Raw genomic sequence first — 14,281 nt, forward strand, 5'->3', positions numbered from 1 at the left:
AGGAAGTATCATAGTGTTTAATGGAGGTCATTTTGTGTGATCTGATAAAATATCTGTGCACCCTGTCTTTGGCTTCCTGTGACACGCTGCGGCCACTGGCAGACAGCAATATACTGACAAGTCGGTGTTGAGCCCTGTCTCCACATCAGCTGGTACAAATACTGATTTTGTGGAACATCTGTTACCTGTTTCTTCAGGTTACTTCTATCCTGTTGATCTGTAAGGTCTCCTCTGCGAAACAACTATAGCATTCTCCTTGTCTTGCCTTCCCAATAATAGTAAATGCTTTTGCTCATAATAAAGGTTACAAGCCATAGCAGCAAATACTGGATATCAGAACTGATGTTTTTCCGGTACAGGGATATCTTTACTGCTGTTTAGATGAGCGGTCTGGCAGATATTTAGAAGCAGTGTTTGGTGAAACTACTATGGACAATGGTGCTCCGTGTTGGATTTGATGATCCTTATGGGGCCCTTCCAACTCAAGATATTCTATGTTTAAGCCATGTGAGTTATATAAGTTGCTTACTTTGGAGATAGGTGCCCTGTTATGTGGTGATTGGAGAATACTGATAAGTAGGTATTGTCTCCCGTTAACACTGATGGAGAGCTTGTACCTAATGTAATTCCTAGGATGCCACTCTGAAAATTTACCCCTGGACAGCCATCCCAGCGTAATTTCATTAAGGACTGACTGCTGACTGAGGAGGAAATGGTACTAGGAGGAGCTGTAATACCTGAAAATGAAGAGCTCTCAGAGGAAAGGGGCTGGCTGTCTATCCATTCCATGTGACAGCAGGGCAAAGCAGGGGGGAGGTATGTCCTCACTGCAGCCCCAGAGATGTTTTGAGGGTTGTAGGCATTGTTTTTGATAATGAGCGTTATGAAATATGCACAGCTAAAATTCCCCATCTGCCTTCTCAAGGCAGTAAAGTTGTGATGGAGGTGTTCAGTGCCCATCGCAGAGATTATCCGACATTTCTCTACCTGTACCAAATGCATCTTTAAACAGGACCCTTGCTGTGCCTGCTGTGGCTTGGTGGCGTGATGGTGTGCTGGTGCTACCAGTGGGTGGAAGTGGGGTGTTTCCTCTGTACCAATTCCCTGGGATGGTGCGGCAAAAGGGCACAGTGCAGGAACTGTATGCATAGAGGTTACTCTTCTGTCCACATATCCTTTGGCTTTAGCCAAGAAGCCTAGCTGGTAAGTTCATCTGCCTCACACATGCAACTTCATAGCTTTTTGCTGACAGGGTAAAACTAACCCTTTCTTCTAGTCTTGAATTTTCCCTGTGACACAGTAGAATTAGTATGTGTGATTAGTACCAAAACCTGCATGGTATCAAAAACCCAAGAGTTGGAAAAAACCTAAAGCCATTACTGAATGCCTGAGTTAATTAAGGGGAACTGTGATGTTGGCTTTTGGGATACTCCCTCCTCAGTCTCACTTTGGAATTCAGCTGCTCAGGCCCAACACCACAAGTTCATGTATACTCCAGTCCAACTCCAGAAGTGTTAGTCTATGAGAAGCATGGTAGTATTTTTAATCCTGTGTTTATTGTTGGGTTTTTTTTAGGGTACCATCTTTCTGCCTGGCAACAGAGTAATTGAGCATCCCTGCAATGAAGAAAGTCCAGGAAAGTTCCTTTTTGAAGTTGTTCCAGGTAGGATATTCTACTCTACGTAGTCTTTGCAGTTTTGTTCTTGGTGACAAATGGCCACATCTGTTCTGCCAGAACAGAAGCTGAAGGTGATTAATGATTCAATTTAAGGAAAAAGAATTTGTTAATAATTTCATTCATAATTTTTTCATGCAGCTCCGGGCAGCATAGGAAGAGGATGTGTTTTTTATTTATCAGTGTAAAGCATGATTGTTCACAGCAAGGGGCTGCACCACTGAGTTGCATAGTGACAGTACAAGTATATTTGGTAATTATTTTAGATTATATTGGACTCTATGAAGTAGTGTGTCCTGTGGTAACACAGGAATCTGTAACTTAGCATCAGCAGCTTATCAATGTAGCACATGGGCTTGATGACATCAGTACCATCACAGAAGAGTGCTCCCTGGTCACTGTGGGTGGATAAAAAATTATAACAGCAGCAAGCATTGCTGCTTTGAAACCCTAAACTTGTTTTTAGTTGTGGTTTTTTGATTGGGTGTTTTTTTTCCTGGGGGTAGATTTGTCAGAAGAATATTACCCTGTCAGCTTTGGCTGGAACTCGTTAGAAAACAGAGGGTTTATGACCTTTGGAAGAAGGGGCAGGCAACTCAGGAGGATTACAAGGATGTCACGAAGTTATGCCGGGAGAAAATTAGAAGGGCCAAAGCCCAGCTAGAAAATAATCTGGCTACTGTAGTAAAAGACCAAAAAAAATATGTTTCTGTAAATACATTCACAACAAAAGGAGGGCTAAGGAGACTCTCCACCCTTTATTGGATGCGGGGGGAAACATAGTGACAAAGGATGAGGAAAAGACTGAGGTACTTAATGCCTTCTTTGCCTCAGTCTTTAATAACAAGACCAATGGTTCTCCAGCTACACAGCCCCCTGAGCTGGAACGCAGAGATGGGGAGATGAATGAAGCCCCCATAATCCAAGGGGAAATGGTTAGCAACCTGCTACACCATTTAGACAGACACAAGTCTATGTGGCCAGATGGGAGCCACCCAAGGGCACTGAGGGAGCTGGCAGAAGTGCTTACCAAGCCACTCTCCATCATTTATCAGTAGTCCTGGCTAACTGGGGAGGTCCCAGTCGACAGGAGGTTAACAAATATGACACCCATCTACAAGAAGGGCTGGAAGGAGGATTCAGGGAACTGCAGACCTGTCAAGTCTTATCTTGGTGCCGGGGAAGGTTATGGAGCAGATCACCTTGAGTGCCATCACACAGCACGTACAGAACCACCAGGTGATCAGCTCAGTCAGCAGGGGTTTATGAAAGGCAGGTCCTTCTTGACTAACCTGATCTCCTTCTATGACAAGGTGACCTGCTTAGTGGATGAGGGAAAGGCTGTGGATGTTGTCTGCTTAGACTTTAATAAAGCTTTTGACACTGTTTCCCACAGCATTCTCCTGGAGAAACTGGCTGCTTATGGCCTGGACAGGCATATTCTTTGCTGAGTGTAAACTGGCTAGATGGCCAGGCCCAAAGAGTTGTAAACACAGATTCAACAAGGCCAAGTGCTGGGTCCTGCACTTGGTTCACAACAGCCCTGTGCAATGCTACAGGCTTGGGGAAGAGTGGCTGGAAAGCTGCCTGATAGAAAAGGACCTGGGGGTGCTGGTTGACAGCTGGCTGAGTATGAGCCAGCAGTGTGCCCAGGTGGCCAAGGCGGCCAACGGCATCCTGGCTTGTATCAGGAATAGTGTGGCCAGCAGGAGTAGGGAAGTGATCGTGAGGCTGCACCTCAAATACTGTGTTCAGTTTTGGGCCTCTCACTACAAGAAGGACATTGCCTTGCTGGAACATCTCCAAAGAAGAGCAGCAAAGCAGGTGAGGGGTGTGGAGCACAAGTCTGATGAGGAGCAGCTGAGGGAACTGGGGTTGTTTAGTCTGGAGGAGGCTGAGGGGAGTACCTTATCGCCCTCTACAGCTGCCTGACAGGAGGGGTAGGGAGATGGGGGTCGGTCTCTTCTCCCTGGTAACGGGCGATAGGACAAGGGGAAATGGTCTGACGTTGCACCAGGGAAGGTTTAGGTTGAACTTTAGGAAAGCTTTCTTCACTGAAAGGGTTATCAAGCACTGGAACGGGCTGCCTAGGGAAGTGGTTGAGTCCCCATCCCTGGAGGTATTTAAAAGATGTATAGATGCGGTGCTTAGGGGCATGGTTTAGTGGTGGACTTGGCAGTGTTAGGTTTACAGTTTCACTCGATGATCTTGAGGGACTTTTCCAACCAAAATGATCTATGTTTCAACATCCATTTAGCCCACTGTGTTTATTCAATATATTCTGTTAATCCCCGCGTTACTTTTCAATTTACTTTCTCATTATGTCTATTTAAAATCATAAATAGAGAATAATGTTTATTGAAACTCACCTCCATGTTCCTGCTCTTAAATCATCTCAGTGTCAAGGCACAAATGTAGTTGTCTTGACTGATGCATGGGGTTTTTGATATGTTGTAGAAGTGTAAAAAATACACAGTAAAGTTCAAAGCTAAGGAGGCTGATCACTCGCTGGAATTTGCAGATGCAGCTCAGCACAGTGCAGCTTTTCCTTTTATACGTGGCAAAGAATTTGATTATGAAAGTTAGGTGCAGTAAGGGGTTAGTATGCAAAGAAAGTGTGTATGGTATATGTGAGGTTTGCTTAACACTCACCCCAGCTTGAATCAATCACATTTAAAAAAGTTTCTCACTGTGGTTTTTATCTTTTTCGTATGTTCAAAATATTGAAAGAAACCTATTATTAACATTGCAAGTCTGGGGTTGGCTGAAATCTTGTTCCCACTGAAAATTAAGAGCGTTCTTTTCAATTGAAAAAGTGCTCCCCCTCACCACCACCATCCTAGAACACACGGAATGCTTTCTGACCTAAAATTTCCAGGCAAAATGGGACTTCCAGTCAGGCATTTCATAAATAAGGCCTGTATTTCTTCTGGATGTTATAGATGGAAAGGAGAAAAGCTGAGCTTCCGTAGTTGTAGCTGTTGCTGTTATTGCAGTAGGGTCCGTGCCCTACAGCAGTGGGTGTGGAGGGCATAAGATGAGCAGACAGAAGTGGACTGGCACTGATTCTGGTGATGATGCTTGCTCTCCTCCTTGATAGACATGACCATGGGAGAAGCAGCTTTAGTTCCTGCCACAAGTTAAACTAGAAGGTGCTGCTGAGGAATTGCACAAAACTGGGGTGTTCCCATCTCAAAATGGCTGTGATGCCACCTTTTGCTGCCACATCATGTGTGAAGACATCGAGATAAAGGATTCTTTTGTAGCTGGTGCTCCATATGTCCTGGTTCATGTGACACTTTAATCTGTCTAATAATGCTCAGCCTGGGTGTGCTTATTAATGCCTCCGGTCTATGTAAATTTGGCATCGAGTGTGGAATATTTAAGTGTAGGCCTGAGATGTGTGTGCACTGCAGGCACGAAAAAACCTTCATGTGCAACCATGCAGGCAGCTGTATGGCACCAGAAAGCCACTGCCTGCATGGGACCTGGCACAGCTGAGCTGCAGGAAGCTCTCAGATACAACATGTAATGTTCCCTAACAGGTAGAAATTTGGCTGATAACAGGATAGTAGGAAATGGTAATACAGTAAGGCTTGAACAGTCAAATGTTCAAGCCCTTCTGTCCACGTTCAAGCACCTTCCTCGGAGATCACTCATTTTCTGTGTATGATGCTATCCCAAACACCACTGATGCCTCTGGGATGTGTGCAGCACATTTGGAGGTCAGACTGTACTTTGCTGCTGAGTTTGAATGCTTTTACCACAGTACCTGGCCGTTGCCTAAATTGTAGAAAGTCTCCAGAAAATGCAATGTTTCACCCTCATTTTGGGTTGTCAGTACATTGTTAAGTCTCAGCCACCATCTGTGTTGCTTCTGCTCCCATAATTTGATTGTTTACTGCTGGTTTTCAAAGTTTCGGAACCTCTCACTCAGTTTTCTTCCAGCCTGAGCCGTTATGTGCCAAGCCTGAGCCCTGGGTCATCATTCATGCCCAAGTTAAAAAGACTTGGGCAGCATAGCTGACAGTGGGAGCGCTGGCTGATGGGCAGTGCTGATGGGAGATGATCACGCTCGTGGTTTATCAAAATACTTACTATGCCGTCTTTCCATGCAGTCAAGTTAAAGAATAATTTGCAATTAGTGTTTGGGTTACCTTCCATACTTCTCTGGAGCCTCCCTGAGAATCAGGTAGGGCGTTTTGTTTTGTTTGCTTGTTTTTAATTCTGAGTATGGGGCTTTGAATGTGTTTAGGATAGCACCAATATATTTATTTTTTCCCCTCTCGCTAACAAGCATGCAACTATAGTGACTCCATACTGGCGCAATTTTCCTGGTGAGATATGCTAAGGATTCATGACAAAAGAAAAAAAAAGGTTTGGGTTTGGGGAATATAATGTAATTGAGACTCAGACTGACTGTGGAGGCATCACAGTGCCTGTAGAAGTATTGTCAGCTGTATGTTAAGCAAAGATGAAGTGAGCTTTGCCACCGTCGTCATGTCACTGTTGCTTCTCAAGGCAAGTATTGTCAGCCTTTTGTAATGGGGCTGTTTGTCATCTGTATCCTCTTAGTGACTCAGTATGAAAGTCAGTTTTCTAAGCTGACAGCAACAAAGCTGAGCTCATTGAGTGTAATAGAGAAAAATATACTGTAGCCAAGGTTCTGGTTAGCTTTCGTATGAGAAAACAGCTATATAGCAACAGGATCTATCTGCAGAGTTTTTAAAAAATTTTGTCAGCTTAAATGAATGTTGTATTAAATGTATGGCACTGAAGCTCAGGATGCGCTTGGATTCTATTTTCCCTGTATTAAAAGTTGAAGTAATTTTAGTTATAATCCCAAAGGCAATAGTGACAAGTCCTCTTTTTGTCTATCATGTCTGTGGGCGGCCTGAAAACTTGTGTGTGTGTTTGTTTATTGGTAATACATGCAAATTATTTTGGGAATGTACGTGGGAGTAGGTTTATACTATGAAACTAATTCTCTGTATGCAGCCATCTCTGAAGATGAATGAAAGAAATGTGTGTGGAGACAAGTATCTTGCAGTTTTGATGTTGTAATTAAAATACAGATGCCTTTAATTTGCATTTCAAAAACATTCTGTTCATTCCTTAAGTCATGCTATGGTTTAATACTTAAAATTGTTCCTTTATTTTTTCTTTTGCTGTGCTGATGAAGTTAATTTACAGGAGTTAAACTGTCTCCTGTACAGCATGAGGCCCACGCCGCACTTGTGTGGAGGAGTTTTCTGTGCCCGAGTTGGTGTGACCGTAAGGCAATTAGTGATATCCGTGGTTATTAACAGCTTCTCTAGTGCTTGGAGTAATGTTTCATACTCAACAGAAACCAGAAGAGAGTTTAAAGAAAACACCTTTTTAATGGGAAATATGCATATACAACAAAGTTGTGTGATTAGGTTTGTTCAAGTGATTGTGTTTTGGTTGCTGATTGTTACTAGTTTTAGCTAGAAGATAAAATCTCATTCTGTGTATTTGTTCCTTTCTAAAGGAAGCCCGAGGTTTTTACCTTGCTATGCAGGTGTAATGGGGGAAGGCGTTTGTGTTCACGCAGAACTGAATCAGGTGACCTAGCTGTGTTTCAGTGAACTAGGTGTCATCCATAGGTACGGAGGGGCAGAACAGAGGTACGTGAAAACACCATAGTTTGCATGTGTGGTGGTTTTCAGATGAGGGACTTGATTCCTGTCTGAGTCCAGTTGCTGCACCCCATTTGCACCAGGAGGAGCTGAGCACCGCGATGTGGGAAGCTCAGAATCGCCCATTGGTTTTCACCCAAGCCTTGAGTGTCTTTTGTTTGGAGTCCCCTGGGCTTCCCAAGGGTTGTTATCTGAGGGCATTTTGAGCGAGGGCAATATGGAAAGCCTCGCAGTAGGAACCTGTGGCTTTCCCAGAGATGTCCGGATGCTTGTAGGAGCTCCCAGGACTTGAATCTTCATATCCTGATGCACTTAGGAAGCAACACTAGCTCAAAATAATCTGGGTCTATGTAGGTAATTGCCTAGAAGAGAATGGTGGTTATTGAATGGGCAAAGGAACGTGCTCATCATTGACTGAACTTTGATCCTGGAAACTAAACCACTCATACTGTTACCTCCCTTGTATTTGAGATCCTTATGCGGTGGCTGATGTCCTGCTCTATGAGAGTGAGAACTCATTTTACAGCTTGGCCTCATGGCTTGGAAGCCAGATCACTGCTCCAATGGTATTTCACCATTTGAGTGTTACCGAGTCATGTATTTCTTTGTCCTGTACTACGTGCAGATTTCATGAGAAAACAGCACTGAAGACGAGCTTACTCACAGGACCATGATAGCTAGCATGTGATCTGTTCGCGTGCTCTGTTCTAAGGCCTGAGTTCCCTTAGAGACACAAATATCCCAAAGATTTCTTTAATGAGTTGTTCAGTTACATGAATGTTAATATTTAATCAGTACTGTTTAAACTAAGACTTACATTTCCAAATGTTGATCTTCAGTATTCCTTGTGGAATCTTTTGCTAGTGAGCTCTGTATGTGTGTGCTGTATTTATCACCATTGGCAAAGTATCGTAGTACAGCATGTGCATCTGTGTGGATGAATTTTGTACTTTGGTGGTACTGAGTTACCCAAGTCTGTCCATCCCTCTAAAATCTGTCTCAGTGCAGCCCCAAGTTACGTGTCTGCAGCTTAAGGCACGGTTTCATTCTTGGGGGTTATTCAGACTGTTAGGAAATAACTGTGGTATTTCAGGGAAGTTACTTGCAGTTTCTGCTGCTGCTTTTTTCTGCACTTGTGTGTCTGTTGATTTCTTGTGTGTTTGGCTTCTGGGCTATCTCCCTTCCCATCAGGGAACATGAGATCCTTTTTGAGTCATGGATGGTGGAGATTGCAGAAGGCAGGAATTACCTTCAGCACTGTACGCTTTCATTTGTTTAAGGTCAGTTTGTCAGGCCTGAGAGCTGTAGTCAAGAGAACAAGCCCAAATATCTTGCTGAGGAAAATCACACCATTTTTATTCTGGTTTAGATGAGCTCTTTTCGTGCCAAATTTTTCTGTACGTACATCTTTTCAGAAAGCAGTTTCTCAGTGATGCTGTGCAGTGGAAGTGTTGGTTCCCTTTGTGGTACTAATTGAAAATAGGCCAAACAGATTGCTTCAATGGGACAACTTGCTTCTGCTTCTTCAAGTAGAAGTACAGGATATAAACCAAAATATGACATGTACTTAAAATACTTAAGCTACCTTCCCAAATGCTGCAGCTGGAAAGGATGTAAAACAAAAGCAGTTTCACTGGACTGCCATGTACAAGCCTGTCTCAGGACTTAGTTTTGATACTCTGTCAGTCTTGACTTGTGTTCAAACATTTGGCTGCTTTTGTATCACAGCTTTTCTCATAAGAATTATTTTCAGGTAATTTAGAAGTCTACGGTAGATTTTATAAATTAATGTTAGGAATGTGTTTCCCAATGCTGTTGTGGAGAGTGCCCTATGAAGTATTTTTATGTTATTTTGGAAGACTTGAGATGTTGCTTTTCACAGCATGTTTGAATCTCGTTTTTCTGGCATGAAATTCTTAATGCTGTGCTTTCTCAGAACAGTGAGCAGTATTTCAGGCTCTGAAATGGGCTGCCCAGGGAGGTGGTCAAGTCCCCATCCCTGGAGGTATTTAAAAGAAGGGTAGATGAGGTGCTTAGGGACATGGTTTAGTGATGGGATGGCAGGGTTAGGTTAATGGTTGGACTTGATGATCTTAAAGGTCTTTTCCAACCTAGGTGATTCTATGATTCTATGATTTCATCAGGTGTCTAGGCTGACTTTATGGATTTGTGAAGTCTTTGACTACAGAGCATTTCCCAAAAGCCTGTGGCTTTATTAGAGAATCTCTTCAAGGGAGTGAAATATTAATTCCAGGAACTTTGAAATTGTTAGAATTATTTTTTCATTGGTCAGAAAAAAAAAAGAGGTGTCCACAGGCCTTTTTCTTTATTTCTTTATGTCTTTAATTGCACACTGTATGGCAAATGAAGTTTCCTGCAGATTAACTGTTCTGGTAGGGAGCACGTGGTGGGTTTGAGTGCGGTTTTTTTGTTTGTTGAAGCTTCCTTTACATAAAAGGTTGGATAATAAACTATTTTGCTTCTACTGCTGCAATAGGCTTTCACTCCTCGAAGCTTATTGAATTTTTTAATTCCAAAGGATGATATTATTTCATTTCTGCAGGATAGCTATCTTACATTTTAGTCAGCTTAGATTTGCGTAGGTCTGTGCACCCATGGCTGAGAGTCAGGAGGGATCTATTTTGCATATGTGTGTGTCACACTGATTTCACTGTTGGTAAGCAGGCCCTTTAGGCCCCGCAAGTGTGTTGTGAGGTTTGAGAAGATAAATGGCTGCCAGTGTGTTGTAAATTTATCAAAAACTCTCCAGTTCCCTATTGATACACAGTGCTTAGTAGATTAAGCCCTTCGAGACTCTCAACATGAGTTCTCAAACATCTGAAATGAGAAGGCCACAGTAGGTGATAATTCTTGTCACCTACTGATTGGCAGCATTTTCAATTAAGGGTCCATGAAGGCCTGGAAAATGTGGATTTGTGGTTTAAGCCCAGCTGGCAAATAAGCACCACCCAGCCGCTTGCTCACATTCCTCCAGTATGATGGGAGGAAATCGGCAGAGTAAAAGTGAGAAAATTTGTGGGTTGAGATAAAGATGGTTTAATAAGTAAAACAAAAGCTGTGCACGCAAGCAAAGCAAAACAAGGAATTCGTTCCCTCCTTCCCCCTGCCAGGCAGGTGCTCAGCCATCCCCAGGAAAGCAGGGCTCCATCACGCGTAATGGTGACTTGGGAAGACAAACGCCATCCCTTCGAATCTCTCCCCCCCTTCTTCTTTCTTCCCCCAGCTTTATGCTGAGCATGACATCGTGGGGTATAGAATATCCCTTTGGTCTGTTGGAGTCGGCCATGTCCCCTCCCAGTTTCTTGTGCGCCCCCAGCCTACTCACTGGTGGGGTGGGGTGAGCAGCAGAAAATGCCTTGACTCTGCGTAAGCACTGCCCAGCAGTAACTAAACCATGCCTGTGTTACCAACACTGTTTTCAGCACAAGTCCAAAACATAGCCTTATGCTAGCTACCATGAAGAAAATTAACTCTGCCCTGGCCAAAACCAGCACATACGTTCATTTGCAATTTTTCCCTATGGGACACGAGTAAGACAAAACAGGAATTACATATAAATCTCTTTTTTGCTAAACAAGCGATTTTCTTTGTAGTGCTCCCATGTACATTAACAGGTTGGATACTGGATACTTACTTCTATTTCAATATTATTCTCTTCTGACATCAATACTTTGTAGTCCTAGAAGTCATATGATGGCAAAACTTCTATGGGAGGGGAAAGGTTGGACTCTACAGTGAGGTACCAAATGGGGCACATGATCAGCTGGCGTGCTTGACTGTGACTGGTGTAGTTCAGTGTGATGTCTCGGGGGTGAAAATGTTTTAGAAGCTTGTGAACCCTGTTGTTTTGAAGTAGAACTGTTTGTTTTCTGTAAGGATGTAGCCTTGTGAGAAATAAGGGGCAAGAGTACCTTGCCTTATCTTCTCAGGAGTAATTGCTGTGTCCCAGGTGAGGATACACCCACATGTATGGCAAGTAGCTTTCCTTGAAGGCTTAGCAATAGTTAGGAATAGAATTCACTAAGCAAATTCACTTCTCTTGACTTTAGGATAAATTTGTGTATTAAGAGGTTTCCTGCCCTGCTGCAAAAAATGTGTTTCTGTAGTGGATGTGTGTATGCACCTGAGCACTGAGGTACTCTCTCTACCTTTGCTGTCAAGCAGATGCTCTGTATTCCCTTCACCATCCGTGTGGCTAGTACAAATTTATTCCCTTTTCTCCATGATATAAAACCCAAAAATGAAGTGTTAAACCAGTCAGCTGCTTTGACTTGTTCCCCGCACTGAATTCCGATCTCCTCCTGGTGTGACCCCGGTGAATTTAATTGGTGCTGCCACGAAGATGAATGCTTCCCCCTGCACGCGCTGACAGCCAGCAGTGCCTCTTCATTAGTTGTCAGGAGCACAGGACCTCAAGGGCATTGCTGATACTGCCGACTGAACTAATTGTACCTCTGATATCTTCTGGAGGGAGCAGGCAGGCTGTTTAATCAAATGGGCACCAGCCTTACCGCACAGATATCTCTGTGTAATAGCATATTGCGCTAAAGCAGCTTTGAGCACTGCTCGTTTCCTACTGAACATCTCCTGAGCATGTTGCCATCCTTATTAACAGAGTGATTTCTCAAAAATATATTTGGTAGGGAGCTGTGTCTCTATGTGTGGACACATTGGCATGCACTGTCTTGTTCTGTCCTTCAAAGGAAGGCTATAACAGCTCTAAGCCGCTTTTTTTTTTTTTTTTTTTTAAGTGACCCTTGGAAATGCATGGAGTCAGGGAGCCAGAAAAATGAAGCCAGCTGAAGCTTTGCTGCTTGTTTCTCACAAGGTTAATGGTGAAGGCCCAGTGGGAATGAATTCTTTTCCATCTTGACCAGCTAGTTTCTTGATGCGCAGATATTTGATGTGCCTATAATAGATTTTGCCTCCTACATAGTTTTTAGAAAAGCAAAACCCAAACCAACCCCAGTCCTATATCCCTGCGAAATCACATGGTGGGTCACACCACCAAGCTGTTATGCTGGTACCATAAAATATGCTAATTTCAAGCTCGGTTCCCTACAGGTCAATGCATGTAATATTCCTCTTAGCCATGTTTTTCATGCCTTTGTAGTCATGGCTACTGACCAACACTAGGGGAAGGGACTGAGTTCGCGATACCTGCTTTTTGTTCCAGTTCCAGCAGTGACTCCTTCCATGACATTGGACCGAGTACTACCTCTCTGCGCCCTCGTGTCCACACATGTTTAAATGCGATGATACCTGCATCCCTGTGAGAGGTACAAGCCTTGCAAATTAATGATGTTAAGGAAACATAAATCTGAGTTAGTGACACCCAGCAAGAAGTTTTTATAACCTTTATACTGGGGATTTGGGGAAGAGAGGCAAGACCAGGGTTGTGACACATGCTTGTGGAACAATGAGTCATTTTGCTTCCTCTCCTTCATATGGAAGATCCTCTCATGATATCACATCTGTTTAAAGCTCAAGATTGGTGCGACTCAGTCTTGGGCTACTAAAGAACTATGAGAAAATGTCCCGTTTATCCCGCAAGGGGAGATGGGGCACCTTTTCCCATTCAGAAGATGCAGTACCTTTTCTGGTAGAACTCCAGCACTTGTATCTAGCATAGAAGAGCCTGCAATAGATGATTTAAATGTAATTTCTTTGAATATAGAAATACTCATTTATAGATTTTTTTTTTTTTTCCCCCCCCAGCCTAAAATGAATCTGATTGAAATTATTGCAGTTTAGGCCATCTGCTTTTAAAGCTGAAGGAATTAAATCTAGATGTAAGACTATTTAAAAGAAAAATTAAAAAAAAGGCCTTTCTAAATGTCTTCTCTGAGGTATGCAGCATGTGCGGAACAAAGAAATTATCCTCACTGGTACTGCTCTGATGTGTAACTTTGAAGTTAGTGAAATATGAACCATCACAAATTTTCACATACAAACTCTGCTATCTTGAACCCCTCCTGCCTTTGTGAACGAGTACAGATTATAGGTTAAAAGTGTGCATATTTGTATTAGAAGTAGTAGTAATATTGCCTGCTTTTTCTGAATGCTATTTCCTAGTTGTGGTCTACTTTGAAGACGCGTGACAGATGAAGCACTTCTGAAAACTCCTGAACACTTGTAGCTTTCATTTTCTTTCCTGTAAAGTAATTCCACTTACTTTTCCATCATTTGTTCTCAGTGGCACTAATTTCATGTGGCAGAAGACTGCACACTATAAAAATTCTGAATGAGTGCAGTTTCTTTGCCTGCCTTTGCCATTACTCAAGCATGGTTTATAAAGCTGAAGTTAAAAAGTTATTTTTCACTTTTGTCTCCTTTTTTAATTCAGAAGCAGACTGATTTATTTGGCGCTGCTTAACACATGGTGCATGGGATCTGACGTGTGTTTGCTCCATAGGTTAAGTTAGCAGTATCTTTCATTTGGACAAGCTTCTTGGTGTGACCCTTTGGTGGCATTCTGGAGGTCATCTGCTACATACAAGAGTTTGGAACATAATGGCGGTGGCATCTTTTAAAAACTTAGGTGGCATAAAAGCAAATTTAGAGGTCAAGTTTGTGGTGAATGTATTCCACAATCGGTGTACGTGTACACCAGATTTGCTGTTAGTGAGGATGTAGCATATAATGAAAACTATGTTTGGGGACATGGTTTATTCCCACCCTATTTTAAATGCCACCAGTTGTAATCACAGCAATGATGAGGTTTTTTTTTTTTTTTTCCGCCTCAGGACTGCAGCTGGCACTGGAGCTTGATGGTCAATATCAATGTTGGCAAATGGCTTGGGTAGTGCCAGACATGCAGAGATAATTCCCCTGAAGCCAGGTGATCTGTGGGAAGTTAGAAAGGTAACTGGAATGACAGCTTGTTGCTCTGACAATTTTTGATAGTGATTTGGGGCCTAGAGGT

At 42.8% G+C, this 14,281-nt stretch overlaps 1 protein-coding gene across 1 annotated transcript in view; it reads left to right on the forward strand.

The window, feature by feature from the left end:
- ARHGAP24 (Rho GTPase activating protein 24) overlaps positions 1-14,281 on the forward strand; it is a 221,368-nt gene that overhangs the window by 78,793 nt on the left and 128,294 nt on the right. The window contains exon 3 of the mRNA XM_009647479.2: positions 1,576-1,663. Within this exon, the coding sequence (XP_009645774.1) occupies positions 1,576-1,663 (88 nt within the window). The remainder of the gene's footprint in view (positions 1-1,575; positions 1,664-14,281) is intronic.

Source organism: Egretta garzetta, unplaced genomic scaffold (assembly GCF_000687185.1).
Source record: "Egretta garzetta isolate BGI_Z169 unplaced genomic scaffold, ASM68718v1 scaffold89, whole genome shotgun sequence".
Lineage (NCBI taxonomy): Eukaryota > Metazoa > Chordata > Aves > Pelecaniformes > Ardeidae > Egretta > Egretta garzetta.